General features: G+C 35.7%; 1 protein-coding gene across 1 annotated transcript in view; it reads right to left on the bottom strand.

Moving 5' to 3' along the window:
- TRPC4 (transient receptor potential cation channel subfamily C member 4) overlaps window positions 1-22,806 on the bottom strand; it is a 193,936-nt gene that overhangs the window by 96,418 nt on the left and 74,712 nt on the right. The window contains exon 3 of the mRNA XM_021678301.1: window positions 8,667-9,185. Coding sequence (XP_021533976.1) covers window positions 8,667-9,185 — 519 coding nt within the window. The remainder of the gene's footprint in view (window positions 1-8,666; window positions 9,186-22,806) is intronic.

The following is a 22,806-nucleotide window of genomic DNA, read 5'->3' as shown; positions in this document are numbered from 1 at the left end:
GGAAAGTAAAAGAAAACCATGGCGGAAAAAAGCCTCGGTTTTTTCTGTGGCTGCCGAGGGCAAGTCACTACCGCTATGTGCTCCTAAAGCTGAAGGGAAAAAGGAACCAGAATGAGACACAAAGCACAAGAACATAACCCTATGTGATTGTCTTACCAGTTCGGTATTACCTAGAAGCAATCTGTATACTTAACACAGCTTCAGAATCACGAATCACCAAAGTATAGCACAGGCATTAAAAATCCCAGAGAGTTTTACTTCATGTTTGTTTCCAAGAAGTCAAACAAAAAAACCCTCTATTTAGAAAAACTGTGACTATGCCTCATATGGTCAAAGGAAAATGAGGGGAAGGATAAGCTAAAAAGTTTCCTCTCTGATGCATAATTTAAAAGGGATCTTGAGCAGGAGTTATGTCTTAAAACCATCAAACATTTCTTGCGAACAGTGTTTCTGTTTCAAAAATTTCCAAGAAGACAATCTATTGGGTTTTTGTAATTTGTTTAAGAAACAATGTGAATTGGAATAAACTGTTAAATGGGTAATTTCAAAAATTGGTAATTCTTAATTTTGCTTAGGGATCAGAGACAGAGAAAATATGAGACATTAAATAACGACCCAGGAAAAATAACCCTGAAATGTAAATGTGAATTTTGTGCAAAGAAACAAAAGAAATCATTCTTAATCATTGACAAACGATATGACTGCTTCTGAATGATGGAAAACAGGTAATCTTCTTGCTACCCTTGCTTGTCAATCATCACGGAGACAGAAATACCAGTTTCATACAGAAAAGTAATTCATTTGAGGACTGTGAGAGGGTGTTCAATACACAGTGGATTATTCAAAGATATTATCATTAACTTAATGTTTATAGTTTATATCTGTGGCAAATGAAAGCTTCATCAGAAATTGTTGCTAATCCTGTGGATATACGCATTTTTCTCAGGTGACTAGAAGAGTATACCTCTGAAAATAAATCGCTTAACCTTTTCCTTTTTGTACTTTTTTAAAGGAGTATAAAATACAGAAATGAATATGTTTTGTATCTAATTTAAAATTAATTATTTTATGTTTTGTAAGATGTTAATTGATCACTTTCTAATGAATGCAGTTTCAAAGGATAAATTTATACAACATGTTGGACATTTACAATTTCATATTTAATTGTGGCAAAAAACCCAATCACTTTCAGATATGAATCAGGAGAAAGTGGTTTCACGTCATTTAATTAGTTGTAAAAAAAAAACAAAACAAAACAAAACCCAAAAAACAAAAACTCATGGGGATTTGAATTCCAAGCTCTAAAAACCTAGTGTTAAATTAAATGCATAATGACCTGTCAGAATTCTGTCAGCCGGGCTGACAAGTCCTGAACAGGCATTTGCTTTATCCATAACACGGAATGTTTGGTCCCTAGTGGGGGGCTGGGCTGAGGCATTGGGGAGTCTGGGATCCAGTTTGCCTTTGCCTAGCAACAGCAGGTGTGTGCACACATGCCTGGAGGACTGAGAGGCAGAGGCCCAGAAATCAGTCAGTGAGTGTGCTCTGGAGAAGAGTGGAAGACAAAACTCAGCTAGAGGAGTGCTGCTTTTTATCGCTTTTACGAGTCTCATAATTATCTGTATCACTCAGTGTAGCCTCAGGTATTCGAATCCTATTGTATGCTTCGCATTTTGTTACGAGAGCTGCTGAGATACCAGGTCCCGATTCTGAGGCATAGCAGGAGAGCGATATTGATGCCTAAAATATATGTAAAAATACAAGTCAGAAGAACAAATTCAAATCAAGTATATAGTACACAATATAAGTTACTTTTGACAGCCTATAATGGAAGCATTAGAATATGGGCAACCTTAGGGGTTCGGATAACCCTTCACAGTAAACATTTTTGAGGAGAGTGTATGTTTTAATATAAATGGCTCACAGTACTGACTATACCAACGGACTGGAAGAAGGATAAACTTATCTTTGATATTCAAAAGTGTAATGTGACCCAGGAGGCTTAGATGAATATTCATTACAAATATTAAAACGTTTAGTGATGAAGCAAACCCTTTTTGAATGGTGTATAGCATTTCCCTGTGTGTGTTCAGTCTTTTCATACTGGGAGTCTATGAGAGGATAAACAAAAACAGTGACAATAATAGTAATAATTAATAATAATAATTAGCTACTCTTTCATGGGTAAATATGCCAGGAGGTATGCTAAGCTGTGGACTTGCATGGTCTTGAAAAGCAAAACAAAACATGAAACAAAAAAACCTTTAGTGGTGCTGTAGGCATTGGACTGGAGGAAGTAAGACTAAAGGCAAGGAGTTCCGTTGGAGAAATAACCCATGAAAAGAAATAAAAAGCAAAGTCCACATGTGCAATAAAGGTGCCATAACAAGAGAAAGCAACAATTAATTTTGACTTGGGAATAGGTTGAGGGAAGGCTTCCCAGAGACAGTGCTATTTGAGAGGAAGAGATCTGAAGGACGTAAATGTTTTCAAAACAGTTCAAAACGGAGAAGAGAGGAAAAGGAGAGGAACATGGTAAATAATATCAAATTGAATTTAAATAAATAAGTACATGTTAAATTAGTAAACCAAACTAAGGCAAAGGTATTATCAGCTTTACTTAGATAAATGAGCCTCAAAGTTTCTTCAGCAGAAAGATCTGACTTATGGAGGGGAATACTGTCTGTCTGCAGTACGTTCTCTTATTTTTCTCTCTAAAAGTACTCTCTTTGCCATTCTTCTAGAATAGTTATTTGATGTCCATGAGATAGTGTCTCTATAGTATGAGATATTTTCCCCTCCAAATAATCCACACTTTGATGTGGAATTTACCAGGCACAAGAAAATTATGAAAGGTGTATTTCAGACACCCTAGATTTGAACAAGAGTGAAAAAGGAGGGAAACAACAGACTATAAGATAACCAATGGTCAATAATAATAATAATAAAATGATAATAGTTGGTCAGCTTCTCTGCCTAGTTTGTAGCAAAAGCAAAGCTTTGTGTGGCTGCAGACCAACCATCAAAATCTACTACTGGATATAAGAGGAGAAAGCCATTGTATGCCAGGGCCATCCCAAGGTTCTGATACAAGAGCCAGGAAGCAACAGTGTCATTCGTTTCTCTGTGATTTTCCAAATAAAAAATGCATACACAGAATGCTGTTTTTCCTCAGTTGCTACCAGAAGCACAAAATGGCACCTGACTACGGACCTCTAGAAGGAGCTTCCCATGTAGATTTCAGGTCGATAAAGAACATGAGTAGTATGTTCTATTCATTTTTAATATGAAATTCATACAGTAGCAAGTTCAAATTTAAACAGTCATTTATTGCTTCTTTTCAAATGAAATTTGAATTAAAAAATTTGTCATGATAAACTTATCAATAAAGAGTTTATAGAAAACAAAACTTAGGAAATAGAGGTAAGTCTAGCCCTAGGCAGTTTTTTTTTTTTTAAAGATTTTATTTATTTATTTGACAGAGAGAGACACAGCGAGAGAGGGAACACAAGCAGGGGGAGGGGGAGAGGGAGAAGCAGGCTTCCCGCAGAGCAGGGAGCCCGATGCGGGGCTCAATCCCAGGACCCTGAGATCATGACCTGAGCCGAAGGCAGACGCTTAACGACTGAGCCACCCAGACGCCCCTAGCCCTAGGCAGTTTTAAGAAGACAAATTTCCTTTGTTTCTGCTCCATTTATTATTTAACTGTTCCTCCCATTGCCCAACACTCTTTTGATGCCCTCACCTTCACCTCTCCTTCTCTCCCACCTAGGGGATCCCTGGTTGTGTTAGGGCTACATCCTCTGTGGTTCCCCAGTCCCCGAATATACCCCCCTATGTCTCCTCTTTGTTCTTGATTCCATATCAAGGAGTTTTTAATAAATCAAGAAACAAAAACCATAAATCTTGAGAGCTTTGAAGAGCTTTGATTCTGGAATATTTGGAATCAACTGAGTTCCAATATTTGGAATCAGATGCTATGGATGGCATCTGATTGACAGGAATCTCTTCACATTTCTCTCATTGCTCCATGACAAGATAAACAAACGATAAGAAGGGTATGAATAGTGGGCTGTTCAAATGTTGATTTTTCTCCTGCCTCTTTAACAATTCCATTAATTAATTTATAAGACAGAACCCAGATTAGTACCAAAGTTTAAAGTTAATGTTGCAAAGCTGTTGACATGCCTTCACAAAAGGGAAAATTAAATTGAAAAAGATACGCTGTTGACTATGTAAGATTGGTTTTTTTTTCACTTTAATTTGAAGAGCTATAAAGAGATTGAATTGTAATGCTTTCACACAAAATAATGTATTTCACTGCTTTCTATTATTATTCAAGATCTAGGCTTCTTTAATGTGGACTAGTAACTTCACAATGTGGGCAACCATGTGTAACAAACTAGGTAAGGTCTTCACTGTGAAAATATTTAAGGAATGCATCAAGCTCTCCAAATACATGCACTGATCTTGCAAATATTAGGCAAGAACAGTGACAGCATGGAAGTGATTTTAACGGCCATAAACTCTGTATCTGCCAACATTACACCAGGAACCAAGGAACAAGTTACTTGTTGAAGATACGTCTTCAGTCATGCCTCGCCTCACCTTTATCTAATACACAAGAGGAGACCCAGTTCCAAGGGGGTGGGTGCTTGGTTCTGTTTTTTTTTTTTTCCAGTTTCCTTTGACACTCTTCATTTTGATGAGTAACACTGGAATGGGGTGCCAGCTTCTAGCCCTGGTGAAGGGGACTTTCCCTGCTCTCTTTTCAGAGTAAGACTAAAGAGATTACTCTTTGAAGAAAAAAAAATAAAAGGGGGTTAAGAAAGAAAGGAAAAGGAGACTCTGCATTCTTTGAAGAAAGCAAGTGCTTTATGACAATGCAAAAATTAAAAAAAAAACAAAACACCTTAATGTTGACATGCTTGACTTAATGATGAAGAAGCTGAGTCATGAAATCATCTCACGTGCTCAGCTGAACTAGGCTAGGAATTCTGGTTAGATCAGATTTACCACATGTTCACCAGGATGACATCTAGGTAGAGGGCGTGGCGGTCGCAGCAGGTTTTGTAGTTAAGTATTAATAGAAATAAAATCCTTCTGTCTATGCCTATAAAAATATCCATGATATTCAATTAATGCAGGCCTTTCTTTCTGGATGATATTACAGAAGTACCAGAATAAGTCTGTAATCAAGTCCCCACAACATGAATTGTTTTAATATTTAAATTCATGAGAAGGCTGTTAGTAGGTAATCAACCTAAACACTGCAATTTAATCAGACAAAGAAACATGCAGGGAACCTTCCAGAATTAAGAGAGTCTGCAACTTCAGGTGCGTTCATATTGAACACCTTCTATCTTTCAGTATTGAAGTATGACCTGTAAATATGACGGATATGTTCCTGACACTCATACCCAGAGGAGAAGAGCAAAAGAGCAATGCTCTTTTTTTTTGTTACGCAAAACGTAACAATACAATGCAAAATAGAATGTGTGGAAGAAGGGCATTTATCCCAGAGACTGTATGGAGGAGGACTGCTTCATGGAATCTCCCTGTTGGAGGGGAGACCTGAGATGAATTTGAAAGAGTGAGTGGGACTTAGCCATGTGAAGATTAATAAGAAGGCATTCCAAAAACATAAGAGATGGACCAAAGATAAACCACAAACATTTTTAAACTAAAACTGGGAACACATGTGGTAAAAAGACACAAGGCAAGACATTTATGCTAACGCAGAATTTCATTTAAGACACATGATCTTACTAGAAAATCTTACATGAAGTATTCTGAAGTCAATAATTTCTAAATAATTTAGGAATATGTTTCATAAAACATGACCTATGATTTCAAAGAATTTATAGGAAAGTAAAACCTTATTCTTGATTTAATAATGCTATTAGTCATCCAGTGTTACTTTGCTTTGGAAAAACTGTTCAACCTAAGGGAAATGTGCTCTTCAATACTGAATGAAAGATACCCTAGAACAACTCTGTAGGAATTCTGTTTTAATTTTTTTCTCCATTATCATTTCGAAAGATGAAAAGAGAAAATGCAAATGCCGTGTCTTTTAAAAAATGTGTCTTTTAAAAGATATTACTAATCCTTTTTTTCTTATTACATGGTATGTGTTTTTAGCCACCCTTCATCCTGTTGTATCATTGATCAGGATGATCGGCCTCCAATTCCACAACTTCCTATGCACAAAAGGTACAAGCATCTTGAAAGAAGTCTTAGAAATGATCAAACACTTTCTATAGCTTTGCTTCTGACACATCTAAGGACTCAATTTGTGGCTTTTTGTTGAATAGGCTTTGAAGTTAAACATGCTTCGTATATTCCTGGAATATACAAAAGAACCTAAGCAAAGAAAAAAATGTTTAGTAGGAATGAAAATTTTTAGTTGTTCAGAAACAAAACTGAGAACAATATAGATTTAACATTTTATTGTCTCCCTGTAATAGATGATAAGCTCTAGGACAGAGCCACACCACCATGGAGTCCTAAGTGCCCTGAGCATTGCCTGGCATGGGTTTGGTAAAATATATGTTCAAAGAGTTGATGAATGAAGGAATGAAGGAATGAATAGAATGTATAAAAATGATTTGTGAGTAAAAATATACTCATATATTAATATGTAAGAAATTCATACTAAAATTTTTTGTCTTGGACAACCTTTTGACAAGAATTTGGCAGCTTCATTTGATTAAATGTCTCTGTAGTATTCCATTCAGAGAGGATGGTAAAAGACTCAATGAGCAATTTGTTCCAGTGCTTTCACAAAAGTCATTGTGGCCAAAGACAAAGTTAAATCGGTTATGATATCAGGACCAAAATCAGGGTAGGCATAAAATAGAGCTAGGTTGTTTCGCTAACTGCAGAGTGAACAAAAATGCAACAGGTGAGCACAGCTGGTTGCTGCTACTGTGTTCTTTGTTTCATTTTGTGGATTTCACATTCTGGGAATTTCATCTCATTCACCATCCACAGGATGGCTTCAACCCTGAACAGATATATCATAGGAGAAGACCTTTGTAACTACGGTGTCAATCCCTTAAATCCCTCTCCCCACAGAAAACTAAAGAAAGAGAAGCATAATACTGGGTTAATAATAGATACTTGAGAAGAACTAGCTCAAATTCTGAGGCCGCATCAATATCTTACCTCATTTTATCAGTTCTTCTTCATTTTTTTTTTTTAGATTTTTTATCTTTAAGTAATCTCTACACCCAACATGGGGCTTGAACTCACAACCTGAGGTCAAGAGTCACATGCTCTACAGATTAAGCCAGCCAGGTGCCCCTCATTTTATCAGTTCTCATACATGCTATTACTTTTAAGTGTCATATTTAGTATATAAAAACCCCTAATCAAGTGAAGTTTTTCATCAGTTTCCTATAGTTGTATATTAAAATTATTCTAGTTCTGTTAAAATATCAGGTCCCTGAGCCCTAAACACAAGAGCATAAAAAAAAAAAAAAAATGAGTTGATACTGTTGACATGGCTCAAACTAGCGTGTGTCATTTTGGAATCAGAGGGGATGCACACAAAAGAAGCTAATTCCTTCATTGTTAGGGGAAAAGATCATTTCAACTAGTTTCAGGATGCCATGCCAACGGGCCAAAGAACTACAGGAAAAACTCGAGGAAGTAAATTCAGGTATTTTGAACCTTAAATATTTAGTAAGTAGCAGTAGACAAAGCAGCCAAGACTAATGTGGAATAATCAGGGCTGACTGCAAAAAAAAAATTGAATACACTTTTTATTCAGAAGTCTTTTTTTCTTTTTCATCTTACATTATATAGTTTTCTCCAACTGATTTTCTAGAATAGATAATTACTATAATTCAAGAGTGAACACAGAACCAATATTTTCTGAAGATGGAAGTAAACAGATTTTTGAGAACTCACTTAACTCAGCAATGGAAACAAAAACAATTATGCTCTGTGATGAGTTTGACAGATCTGAGTTTTCTTTACTTAATATTCAAATCCATGGAAATTTCATGAGAAATTTATAACTCTTCTGCAACTAACTTCTTTAATTTCTTATTCCTGACCAATCAAGAGACTAAGCCAGACGTGAGAGGTTTCAGTACTTTCATCTGCTGTTGGACTAAGGGCTTTTCTTTTATGAATAACTTCTAACAATGTATTTTATTAACATAAGGACTTATAATTTACTAAGAGCCTTCACACCCATCCACACACATTTTATACTTCCTATGAATCTTTGAGGAATACATTTTATATATATAAATAAATATAGCAAAATATTATGAATATTAAATCCATTAAGCAGATGAGGAAACTAAATCTCAAAGAGATCTGAAAAGTAACAAGGCCCTCTAAAGTAACAAGAGTTATAAATAGCAGAACCAGAACTTTCAGTATGGAGATTCTAAAATTCATCCGTTTTTCCATTATACCACAGTAAATGTGTACATTTTACCACATTCGCCAAATGCCATCACCAGTTATTATGCCATTTCTTGCCATTCTTCAATGTGTTTTGAAATTATTAATCTGGCAAAGAATAAATATCATCCATTTACAGTTAAGCAGAAAAGCCTCTAAAGCCCAAACATAATTTTAGAGTACCAGTTGACATCACTGTGAATAAATCCTACGGCATTTTGATAAAAAGGTCTGGCAACACTCACCTCTTTTTGACGGTACTTTATGGCCAATTTGAGTCTCGCGAGATCATTTCCACTTTGTTCTTCTATGAGACTACTGTCATCTCTGTAATTAAGAATGATTTCCAGTTCTCTGGAACTCCTTGTCTGATCCAGTAGGTCCTTAGCAAATTGTTTGCACTGTCGGGACAGCTCCTCATACTCCGACTTGAATTCGTTTTCCACTTTACTCAGCTCCTGAAGCTCCCAACTTAGCTGAAAGGCTGTGAGAAAAGGGTCTTCACTTGACAGTGCGATGAGAGAGGGGCTGGCCAAGGCCTTGTAGATGTTGAGTCTGGAGCGTGAGTGGCGGAGGCTATCCACGTCCGAGCTGGAGACGCATTCCACGCAGTTGCAGCGGACCTCGTGGGGTCTGGGCACGGAGACTCCTTTCTGAACTAGAAGCTTGATTATCTCATAATTATTTGTATGGGCTGCCAAAATGATTGGTGTAATGTCTGGAGTGAATTCAGAGAACTGCTTATCAAGGAGTATGGGAGGCACCTAGAAAAAAGAAGAAACCAGAGGTGATGAATATTTATTCATTTGTTCAAGCCTGTGAATTTCAAACAGCATGCTATAGCAACGCTGAACAAAGTTCATAAATCTTTTGCCAGGCTTTTTTGCAGGAGAGAGATGGCTTTTTTTTCTTTTGCCAAAAGACAAAAGAAAATTAGTGGAAAAAAAACCTTTCCGATATAATGACACATTATTCTTATTATATTTGTTTAATCTGACTTTTGACATTTTATGAAATCTTCAAATAAGTGGATATGGGAAGTCTTTACTTGATAAAAGACTTCCTTGCGCCCAGCTTATTTTCTGACTCTCAATCTTTGCTTTTCTTTCAGGGAGGTGTGGACCCCTTAAATAATCAAGAAATACGCTGAATAATAGTTAATGATTTGTTTTAAACCCAAGCTTTTCTTCTGCAATATGTCTTTTAGTTCTTCAATTGTTTTTGTTTGTTTGTATGTTTGTTTGTTGTTTTATCTTCTGCATTCCTAAAACCAAGTCAATGATTAAAGGTGGCAGCAGAACATAAGAAGGCTGGCCTCATGCTTTATGCTTTCATCTATCACTTTATAGTATATTTTCCAGATGACCACAAGTGCTCCATCACCATTTTATCAGAAATAAACAAATGCTTCTCAATGAATCAGGTCACCATGTGTTTATGCTCCATTTCCTTTGGGTTTTACTCTAGGAATGGTAATGATGAAAATACTATAATAGGCACTATTTAGTCAACGTTTGTTAGGTACATTAACCCTCACTATTATTCACATCTTATAGATGGGATCCTTCAGTGCATAAGTGCAAGACCTACTTTTTGCACCCAGGTCCATCTGACACCCGAGGCAGTGTGTATTCCACCACACCACAATGCTTTACAATTTTTGGTTTAATAGTTCTTCCTGCTGGCACCAAGAGGCATCTTTGAAAATAAATGCTGTATAAGGATGAGTTAAAAAAGCATGGCAGAAAAAATGACGACCCATGTACCGTATAAAATATACTGTAAACTATAAAGGAAACCATAAAAGGTTCAAAAGCAAAACAACTATGTGGAGAAAAACAAAACTCATATGAAACTTTAATTACACTACTTTTAAGTAGAGGTATAATCTTTATATGAGAATAATTAAGCCTGTGTGCTTCTAATTTATTTGGCCATTTAGAATATCTATTTATTTTATAAGAAACACTCTATAAAGAATAACGAGATGTAGTTATCTATTTAAAGGTTATTTAAAATATATGCAATCAGTTGGTAAAGATAGTACTTATTAATTACAAAATTAGGAACAACACTGTTGAGATAGCACTATATGTTCAAGCAGGGTCAATACATACTTCATTACTTTTAAGTAAATGGCTTTCATTTTAAATATTACATTAATTAAAAATTTATTTATTTATTACAAAGAGAAAAATGTCACTAATTAAAACTAAACACGTAATCTTTAAGAAAGTATACTTCAAGTTTTTTCTATGGCAGACATGAGGAAAAACAAAAACAGTGTAAGTAAATAAATTTGTTCCTACGTTAAATGTGTATTTAAGTAATAGATGCAATTTGAAGGGGCTTTCTGGATTCAATAGAATTTCATCTAGATTTCTATGGCTTTAAAAAGCTATCAATAATTTTAAATTTATTAACCATAAAATGCAACTTTGAAGAATACTTCAGCAAAATTTTATGAAAAAATAATTATAATATGGTCATATTAAAAAGCATTAATATTTCAGAAGAATGCCAGTGTCATAGTATTAGAGAGAGATATGGCAAAATAACTGATAAAATATGTGAGCATATACCAAGAATAAATATTCTGTTTATGAGTCTTAATATTCAATAAATCATTGTGAATTTTTAATTTTTTAAATATATGGACATCTCTAATTGTATCTTTTATAAGGAATTTATTTTAGAAAATAACTTTTGAATGAAACCTTCTTTTTAAAGATTTTATTTATTTATTTGACAGAAAGAGAGAGAGCACAAAGGGGAAGCGTCAAGCAGAGGGAGAGGGAGAAGCAGGTTTTCCGCTGAGTAGGGAGCCCGATGTGGGGCTCGATCCCAGGACCCTGGGATCATGACCTGAGCTGAAGGCAGACGCTTAATCGACTGAGCCATCAAGGCGCCCTTGAGTGAAACTGTTTTATAAGACCACCAATACAATAATAATTTATTGGCCAATAAATAACTATTTTTTAAATTATGTAATTTTAATTATCTTAGAGTTACTTCTTACTCTAAAATGTGTTCTAAATTCAACAATATATTATATGTTGTCTTTACCATTAATTGTTTGAGGCCCAGCTGGTCAGGGACCACTAGACACTGGGGACGGTTTGGCCTTAGGGGTCCTTCATGCAGGAGTCTGCGGGGCCTCTGACCAGCCAGCCAGGCAGGCACACATCAGGGTTTAGGCATGTCCTAGAGGCAGGCTCTGGGGTTTCTCCCATTCCATTAAGAAAAATAGTAATAAAACAAAAACACTTTTAAAAAATTGCCTGTTATTGAGTACTGATTATATGCCTGCAGCAATGATTACATGGTGTTTGAAAATTGGAGGTTATCTTACTCTATCATCACTTCTACATTTACTAGCTTGTATTCCTCTATATGTAAATCTATGCCCTCTTCTCCTTTTTATTACTGAGTATTCCTATGGACCCATGGATTCTTCCTTTATTTTATTCAATATATAGTGATTAATTGCAGTAATTATTCACTTTGAACTTATTGAGGTATAACATACCTTCATTAAAATGCACAACTGTTAATGTGAAGCTTTATATATATATATATTTTAAAGATTTTATTTATTTATTTGAGAGAGAGAGAGAAAGAGTACGAGAGGGAGGTGGGTCAGAGGGAGAAGCAGACTCTCCACCAAGCAGGGAGTCTGCTGAGCCGAAAGCAGTCGTGGAATCAACTGAGCCACCCAGGCGCCCCGAAGCTTGATAATATTTTTAAAAATGTGTATGCACCTGTGTGATACATCACAGATAATAATCCAGAAGAGGGCCTGCACCTCAGGAACCTTCCTCTTGTCACCTGCCGGTTGTTACATTTTGTAATCACAAACCTAAACGCTATCCCCAGAGATCACTTTCACACACACTTGTTCACTTTATATACATGAATCATAAAGTATGTACTTTTTACATCTAGCTTTCCTTGGTCAACATTAGCTCTTTGAAATACATTAATATTGTTAGAAGCAATCTTTTTTTGTAATTTCCATTCTGTATAATATTTTGATTTATGAATATAATACAATTTATGTAATATTCTCTTGTTGATAACATTTGTGTGATTTCCAGTTTCCTGTTTGTGGCTAAGAATATTGCTCCTATGCACATATTTGTCCGTGTCTGCTAATACATATCTAAGAATGCAATTTCTGGGTCATATAGTTTTCTTTAGCAGTTATAGCAATTTCAAGACTATCGCACATTATCCTTGGTGTTGCCAATTATCTACCTATTTGTTTATGCCATTCAATATGTCAAGAAATCATTTTGAATTTTTTATTTATTATTTATTATCAAGGGTGTTGAATTTGCCTAAGGCCTTTTCCATTTCTGTGGAGATAATTGTATAATTGTTCCCCTTACTCCTAAAAACGTGGCAAGTTAAATTAATGGATTTCTTAATATTGAAACATTCTGGCTTTCCTGAAATAAATTCCAATTGGCCAAATGTGTAATATTTTTAGTATGACTAATATTTTTATTTATATTTTTTGCACCAATGTTCATAAGTGAGATTGATTTATAATCTTTACTATGTTGTCTTCATCAAATTTTGGTATGAATACTGTGCTTGCTTCATAAAAGGCATATGGATTCTCTCTTCCTTTGGAATACAGGGAGATGTGCCCCTCAGATCTTTCTTCTTCTTCTTTTTTTTTTTTTTAAAGATTTTATTTATTCATTTGAGAGGGAGAGAGACAGAGAGAGCACAAGCAGGGGGAGAGGGAGAAGCAGACTACCTGCTGAGCAGGGAGCCTGCCGAGGGGCTTGATCCCAGGACCCTGAGATCATAACCCGAGCCAAAGGCAGACGCTTAACCGACTGAGCCATCCCAGGTGCCCCTCAGGTCTTTCTTCGAGAGGACTTACTGCCTACCTGTAAGAATTAATAGCCTCCAGCTGTCCACCTCTTTAGGTTCTTCCTCAATTTTGGAGCCCAGGACAATAACGGAATAAGTAGGCTAGACAAGGGCCTATTTCCACCCAGGATGGGGCACCTCTGGTGAGTTCCCCTTTCCAATGGCAGGGACTTTTGTCAGTTCTGCATCATGGTCTAATGGCTTCCTTTTCCCAGTCCTGCTTCCTTCCCTTTTACTTTCAAAATGTTATTTTCCAATAAATCTTTTGTAATCAACTCATTTTATCCTCCCCTTGGGGCATCCTGGGTGCCTTAGTTGCTGAAACATCTGCCTTTGGCTCAGGTCATGATCCTGGGGTCCTGGGATCAAGGCTCCCTTCTCAGCGGGGAGTCTCCTTCTCCCGCTCCCTTTGCTCCTCCCCCTGCTCATGTTTTCTCTCTCTCTCTCTCTCAAACAAATGAATAACAACAAAAAAATCTTTCTCTGCTTCTTGAAGAATCCAAAATGTGATTGATCTGCTTTCCATACTGTGAGGGAAAAAAATAAGTAGCACTGAAATTATTTGATCTTTGAAAGTTCAAAATTGTCCTGTGAAACCCATCAATGCTTGCCATGCTTTTATGGGATAGTTATTCAGTAACGTTTCTTATTTATTGCATAACAATTAGCTTGGCTTTTTTATCAAGAATGGGGTCAGTTAGTATAACCTGCATTTTCCTGGGAAGTTATTCAGTTCATCTGGGTTCATTTAGAAAAGATAGTTTTAAATATGCAAGGATTTGGGAAATGCTATACTCACAGTGTCCTCCTGAGGAATCTACCGTGGGACAAGATGATGGGGAACTGAGGAAAGGACAAATGGTGGGGGTATGTATGTATGTAATAGTTAATCAAAGATCAATACAAAGTTAAGGAAATGTAAATTTTTAAATGTTCTGAAAAGGAAAAAAGAATGAAAGAGAGAGATCAAGAGAAAGGAAGGTGTGGAGAAAAAGGCTTTCTATTTAACCAGCTGATAGAACAGAGCCTTGGTAAAGCAAAAGGGGAACATGAATGTTTTATAAAAGGTATTAATATAAAATACAAACTATTCTAAATAACGAGAAAATACAGGTCTTGAGGACCTTCAATTCTTCCCCTCCACTATTGCAAAGATAAATTTTCCAAAATATTAATCTCTCAGACAATTCCCTTTTCAAAAATACTACCATGGCTTACAACTACTTTGATTTAATAATTCACTCATACATCAATCAACAAATATTTATTGACTCCGTTGTCTGGCGCTACATCAGACTCTGAGAAATTAAGACAAATGAAGTTCAAACAGACCACATTCTCAAACAGAAGACTGCAATACTTGACACATTCCCAGATCTCTCAGTAAACTGAATCAAATGTTACTAATTTACTATAAATCCAACACTATAGTAGGTACCATGTGAAATGCCCAGAAAAATAAGAAACAAGTGTTTGCAACATCATATCAGATGCTCACCAAGTTTTAATTGTTCTGAAAATTTTCCAAGTACTCGCCAAAATCTCAGGGTAGTGTTTCTGCTTTATATTCTTTATAACGGACCAGTAGAGTTAGAATAAACTATTAACTGTAAAAATATGCTGTAGATGTAAGAATTATTTGGTAACTTTTATTCAGTATTAACAAGAATTTAGTACTCTGCAACATTTTACTCTCTTTAACAAGTAGCAAATATATTGGGAGCAGAGAAATGCAGATTTAAATGGTTCTTTTAGAAATGTTAGAATATTTGGGCTGATATTCTTTTTTCTACTTAGCAAAGTGCCTAACGGTATGTGTTTCATATTATAATACTAGTTGTAAGTGATTGCCATTTCATGGGTGATGTCATGGAATCAGATTTCTAAGCTTTCCAATGAGTAACTGAAACCAGCTCTGATGCAAAGGATCCAATCACAGCCAATCACAGAAGGGGAGAAACAATGAAAGGTAAAATAGGCCCCTCAGTTTTTTGCTCTTGCAGCCCAGGCATTTATCAGTTGACACAACTTTGCTATCTATTAAATATGCAAAAATTTTTAGAAGTCTGAAATATAAGGCACTGGATCTCAGAAACCTTTAGAAAATTCAGAAAATGAGCTTGTTCCCCCTTTTTCACACTTCATTTCCAAACCAATCTATTTTCTGTCCCAATTTCTCTTCTTTGCTTTATTCAGTATCTTCAACATGTAACTCTCTCTCTCTCGCCTTTTGTGTTCCAATGTTATGGGTGAAAACATAGCTCCCAACATTAAAATAAATAAATAGGTCACTGTAGGTACTCAGTAGCTATTACCTAAACATGATTTTGATAGAAACATAGTTTTTGGGTTTTTTTTCAATTTTTTTTTAATTTGTCACTTGGCATATTTAAGGACAAATGTGAATATCATGAACATAACTCTGTAGATGAAAATCACACCATGCTTGACTTTTAGCTGAAGTAAAATCTATAGACATAAAAGCATTAGCCCCAGGCAAACAGACATGCATAAAAACATATACTCACATCACTAATAAACAAATAACACATATACATGCCATTTTTAAAAATATAAATTCCAGGGATTGAATGACGTATTTCACCCAGTAATCCACAACAAAGTAGAACATGCAATTAAAAGAAGATCCTAAAACCAAGTAAAAGTTGTTTTTTATATTGCAGAACTGGAAGGTTCTCTGGCTTTTCTTCTGTCTAAGCTCTATTAATGAATATTTGTTGAATGCTTTTTTGTCAACCTTACCATAACAGTAGTTACATTATTAATGGAATTATTTTCATGCCACATAACATTAAAAGTGACTTTAATTAACTTGTAACTAGATTGCTTTTCTCAAATTTATTCACGATCTTCATCTTGAAGTGATTCAGCACCAGTCTGAGGCATACAGTTTAAAGTCTAGAGTGTGATACTCTTCTCAAATACAGAAATGTCTCTTTGCCACTAAGATAGACATTTTTGAACTATTAATACTGAAATATAAATTTCTAGGAGAGAAATTCATCCTGGAGTAATATTCATCCATGAATTCTGTTTAGTCTTTCCAGGCAACAGTATGGGCCTAAAGTAATAAAGTTGACTTTGTTTAGGTAAGATTATAACCTAACCATTCATTTTATTTTAAATTCAGCATTTATTATAGTGGTTGTATAAACTGAATAAAAGAAATTTACTTGTATAATATTATTTAGTGTTTCCTAAATCACTGACTAAACAGATCCACATTCTATTCTGGCTCTACTCTTAATTAATTAATTATTTTGTGAATTCCTCCTAATACCTCTGCTATATGAAAAACAATATCCCAACTATAACATGAAATTTCTATGATTCAATCACTTTTTAAATATCCCAGATGATGGCACAATAATAGAAAATTTATGAGGCTTTTTTTTAAGTGCTTCAATAAAAATTTGTTGAATTCTTTAGTATCATCTTGCTTTTAGCATCAATATTTTTTCATCTAATGTATCAAAACCTTCATTTTTTAAAACTCAGGATTATAAATATTAAATTTATCCCTTTCATATACTCAGTCTAACTCAAATCAGCATAAGGGAGTTTCAACTCAGAGTTATGTTTAAAAATTCATTAAATACCAGGTTATTTAGAATTTGACCTTTTCACACACACACCCACATGCACAAAAACCAAGTAGTTGTCATATAAATAAATGCATGAATGAATGAAGAGACAGATGGATAAACAAGTGAATGGTTAGGTTACAATCTTATCTAAACAAAGTCAACTTTATTACTTTAGGCCCATACTGTTGCCTGGAAAGACTAAACAGAATTCAAAATTCTACTTGTACAGAAAAAAAAAACTCCCTTTGCTTTTGGTCTCAGCACAGGACGAATGATTTATTGGTATGTTCACAGCTGATCTATAAGAGCAAAGACTCTTATGCTTTCCCCTACTTCTGAGTGGCTGAAGTTTTCAAGACACTAATAGTTTGATCTGATATCTAATGAAACCTTAATCCAGAAAATAATTATAAAAAACAGCTCAAAAGGAATCAGACACTATTATGTGCATATGGCTCTAAATCAGGGGTTCTCCAGTTTTCGTGTACCTCACGAAATATGGAGCAGCCTGCGGATCCTTATTCAGAAAGAAGAATATTTCTAGGGGCGCCTGGGTGGCTCAGTCAGTTAAGCGTCTGCCTTCGGCTCAGGTCACGATCCCAGGGTCCTGGGATCGAACCCCGCATCGGGCTCCCCGCTCCGCAGGAAGCCTGCTTCTCCCTCTCCCACTCCCCTGCTTGTGTTCCCTCTCTCTCTCTGTCTCTCTCTGTCAAATAAATAAATAAATAAGATCTTTTAAGAAAAAACAAGAATATTTCTAAACATAAATGCATTGTATTGCACACCAAAAAGTATTTAAATATATTTAAAATCTAAAGACAAATATGTGATGGACTAACATATAGTCTTCTCTATTAATGCATTAAATACAAAGATCTACTGGCAGGTAATTAGACTAATTTTGAGGTAATGATCAACATGTAAATATATCAGGTATATGGTAAAATGGTAATATGATAGCAAAATACTTATCATTTCTGCTATTGACAAAGACACAAGAATTTCTAGCAAAACTAATTTTTTGGCTTATGTTCATAATGGAAGGAAATTATATATTCCATTTAGAAGTTAGTAAAAATAAAGAAGTATTTTTTCCAGTTCATCCTAGTTCACAGATATCCTTGAATGTTGTCTATTGCTTCCCTAAGTTAAGAAGTTCTTCAAGTCTGACTTAATTGGAATTGGAAAACTCAAATGAGAATTTTAACTAGAAAGCACTAACCAGAGAGTTGTTTTTTTAGGAGAGGTAATTAGAGAATTTGAAAGACGTTCTGGAAAGAGAAGAAAGAAAGCATTATTTTTGAAACAAAAAAATACATTTTTCAGCTTTATTCAAAGATAGAATGTTCTATAGTTACAAATGTCCTAGAATGTCAAGTGGAAAAAATAGACCACAACACACACACTCATGTGCGTGCACACACACACACACACACACACATGTTTACTTTGTGAGGGAAAATTCTGGAAATTTGGGGGGAAATCCAGAAGACTTAGCATGTAAATAAATGATGTTTAAGGGGCAAATAAAAAAACAGATGGAGGAAAGATGACAAAAAAATGAGATATTACAGCAAGAAATATAAATTAGTTGAACAGAATTTTGACTGAAATTAAACTTATTATATATAGGAGCCTGATGTGTGAAAAATTGGAATTTCTATTCAGTTGGAAAAAGTGGTTCACATATTACATGGCACTGAAACAATTCTCTACCCAAACAAACAAAATTGATCCCTATCTCATTTCATAATAATAGAGATGGAATATGTATTTAAATGTAAAAAAGAAAAAGTAACACAATTTTAGAAAAGAATTTGAAAAAATAGTTGGATAGCCCCAGGGTTGGGGAGAACTCTTTTTTTTTTTTTTTAAAGATTTTATTTATTTATTTGAGAGAGAGAGAGAGAGAGAAACAGCATGAGAGGGGATAGGGTCAGAGGGAGAAGCAGGCTTCCCGCCGAGCAGGGAGCCCGATGCGGGACTCGATCCCGGGACTCCGGGATCATGACCTGAGCCGAAGGCAGTCGCTTAACCAACTGAGCCACCCAGGCGCCCCAGGGGGAGAACTCTTGAAGCAAGATTGGAAACACAGAACAGAAAACTATATATTTTATTACACAATTCTTAAATAGAATGACCAAAGATACCATAAATAAAGTCACAAAATAAACTACGGTAAACCAAATTTGCTATATATGAAATGTACTTAATATTCATATCATACAAAGAGAAACTATAAATTGAAAATAAAGTTATAAACAAACCAATGAACAAATGGATAATTATAAACTAGAGTTTTGCAGAAGAAAATCAAAAGGTCAGAAACATTGGATGATCTTTCTCACTATAGTCAGGGAGAGGCAAATTAAAACAATAGTGAACTACAATATTTTGGGCATCATACTGCCAGATTGAAGGAGTTGTGGATAAAAGTTCCCTCCCTCATCAAGACCTAGAGCAATATGAATTACAACAGCCTTGCTGGAAAGTATCTGGTGCTTAATCAAACTTTCCTACGGAGAAACAATTACCATGAGAATATTTCTTTATATTTATTTCATCATTGTTTGTTGTGGTAGAAATTGGGGTATACCGGAACGTTTTCCAAAAGAGAAAACGTTGCACAGCTTGTGGCATATCCCTATATGAAATGTTACAATGCTTTAGATAATCTGAACTAGAATTAATACTGTATCTATCAGCCTGGAGGGATTGCCCTGAGGTTTCATTTTGTCCTGTTGGAGAGCTGTAGCATAATTATTTACATAAAGGCTCCTCGTTTAAGTTCTTTAAACGTTAGTTGAGGATCTATATCACACACTGTCCTTGGTATCACCTAATTATACCTTAGCCACTTTTTGATAAACAAAGATGCCTATAATTAGATCCAACTCTGTGTATTAAGATCTACTTTGTACTCCACCCTCGCATGTGGCCTATGGCCTAATCATTCCAGCTTCAAACATTCCTGTCATCGCTTTCTTGTTCCCTCCCACTTATCAAATTCTACTAAACATTCAAAACCCAACTTAAATGTCATCATTGCTATGATACCCTTTAGTAAAACTGAACTGTCATTAACCTGCTATTTTCTCTTTACTTGGAGGCAGGGGAAAGGGAAGCTATTATAATTTGCTTTTTACAAGAAGGCGGAAATAGCCATTTTCTTTTTTTTTTTTTTAAAGATTTTATTTATTTATTTGAGAGAGAGAATGAGATAGAGAGAGCATGAGAGGGGGGAGGGTCAGAGGGAGAAGCAGACTCCCTGCTGAGCAGGTAGCCCGATGTGGGACTCGATCCCGGGACTTCAGGATCATGACCTGAGCCGAAGGCAGGCGCTTAACCAACTGAGCCACCCAGGCGCCTGGAAATAGCCATTTTCAAAAAGGGAGTTGCTAAGAACAGTGAGAAGGGTGTCCATATTACACCCTTTCTGATTCTCTTACCTCCTCTAACGGCTCTCTTACAAACTGCATATAACTTTCCCCAAGCTTTGGTCTGCGACACCTCCAGTATAAATCCTGTAATATCAGTAACTATTTTTACTTTTTTAGAGTTAGTATTCACTTTACATTTAATTGGCTATATATTTTTACTGTCAGCCAACTTAAAGGATACTTTTAATTAAAAATACCAGCCAGTAGATATAGTTTGTATTGACTTGAATAGGTGTATGAGGCACACAGTAAATATAATTTGACAACTTGGATACGATACATACTTGAACCAAATGAACAAAGATATGGCAAAAACCATTTATCTAATTGACACTATTAATTAAAAAAATATGCTTGGAGTCTGATTATATAATGTGACACAGGCAATAATAACATGTATGGAGCGCCCATCATGTACCAATGCCCTGTGCTAGGAGCTTTTCGTGCCTCAGCAATTAAGCTAAGGACCAATTAAAGTCCTCAAAATCATTTTTGGAAGTAGTTGTTATGATTATCATCCCCTTTTTAGAAAAAGGACAATAGGCCTTCAAGAAATTAAATAGATTGCCCATGGTCACAAGGAGACCCATGCAGCTTGACTCCAGAGTCCAAATTCTTCATCAATAGACAATCCGTCTTACGCGTAAGGCAGCTGCGAGATCTTGGAAATTGCCCAGGCGTCAAGAGTAAGAAGATAGGCATTAAATCTGGCTTCCACCACTTTTAGTTGTGTGCAAATGACAAAGCCAGCTAACTTCTCTGTGTTTCCATTTTCCCATTTTGAAATGTGGACATTTATTCAAGATATTTCTCATCGGAGAATAAGACCCTGAGACATATATACCAAAGCGCTTTCAAAGGTAACCCTCAAAGGGTTGTGGTGAAGACGAAATGTGAAAGCACCTTGTAATCTATAAATCAAGAAATAACGGGAAGGCACCAGTATTATGTGACAAGCCTAGGGCTGGAGAAAGAGCAGAAAACGGTCTTGTTCGGTTTTGCTACTTCCATTTGTTTCTCCTCACATAAACACAGTCCCAATTATAGTGCTTGATTCATCCGAAAGGTAGAGCAATAATTTCCTGGCAAGCGAGTTTGTAAGTGTAGATATCACAGTTTGGTACACGTACTTTTTGTTACTGAAAATTTAAGCTCTGTATCTCCTCAAATGGCATGTGCCCTTTATTATGTACTGCTACAGATAGATCATAAATAACTATTAAATACTATTTGCATCTTGGATAAAGAACTGGAAAATCTACTTCAACTCCTTTTTTTTTTTTTTTAAGATTTTATTTATTTATTTGACAGAGAGAGACACCGCGAGAGGGGGAACACAAGCAGGGGGAGTGGGAGAGGGAGAAGCAGGCTTCCCGCCAAGCCAGGATGGGAACCAAAATGATCCTCATGAGAGAGGAGAAGCAAAGTGAAAATATGGAACCAGCAGCTGAAGCTAAGAAGACACGAGTGGCTGTAAGTTAGTGGAGACTTACAGGGTCCGAAGTCTGAATGCCTGGAGGTTATGATTGGGTACAGCTGGGGCTGTGGTTGGATCAGTTACCTTAAAAGGAGCAGAGGAAGGGCGCCGGGATGGCTCAGTTGGTGAAGCATCTGACTTTTGGTTTTGGCTCAGGCCATGATCTCATGGGTACTGAGATCAAACCCTGCCTAGGGCTCCGCACTCTGCCGTGAGCTCTAAAATTCTCTCCCTCTGCCTCCTCCCCCACTCGCCTGCTCAGCAATCTCTCAAAATAATACATCTTAAAAGCAAAAACAAAAACAAACAGAGGCTAAGGAGTCAGGAGACTTTGGTTCATCCACCATCGGTGTGGCCCCCAGCACATCACTCAACAGCATTGCCTGTCGACGCACAGCATCGAGTGACCTTAACACAAAAGTGCTTTGACAGAGTTGGAGTGATTTATAAATGTAAAGAGGAGAAAGTAAGCTTTACTTTTATAATATTAAAAATGAAAATAGAGATGATTATTACAATTGTAAAAGTTTTAATTTTTCAGTTAATAATAGGGAAATTAAATTTAAGAATACTAAATAAAATTTCGGATTTAATTTATGAATACTAAAAGAACTGGCCTATTGAGTGGGTGTCAGTTTCCTAAATTTTATGTCCCTTTTATTGATTATTATAATAGTATAATTAAATACTTCTAAGACACAATGCTAACTTTATATTAATGACTAACTTGCCTATATATTTAATAATTTCCTTCTCATTGATTGCATTTTGTTGTGGTGGTGTGCACAAGTATTATGATCTTTGAGACAAGCATTGACATTTTCCTATTACAATAGCTATGTGTCCTTACTGCCTAAAGATTTTTAAAAAATCAAAAGTACAAAAGCAGAAAACAAAAATTCAACACACTACCCAGAAATATACCTTATCTATCTATCTATCTATCTATCTATCTATCTATCTATCTATCTAT

This window comes from Neomonachus schauinslandi, chromosome 3 (assembly GCF_002201575.2).
Source record: "Neomonachus schauinslandi chromosome 3, ASM220157v2, whole genome shotgun sequence".
Lineage (NCBI taxonomy): Eukaryota > Metazoa > Chordata > Mammalia > Carnivora > Phocidae > Neomonachus > Neomonachus schauinslandi.
This window is presented reverse-complemented; position numbering and strand designations above follow the sequence as displayed.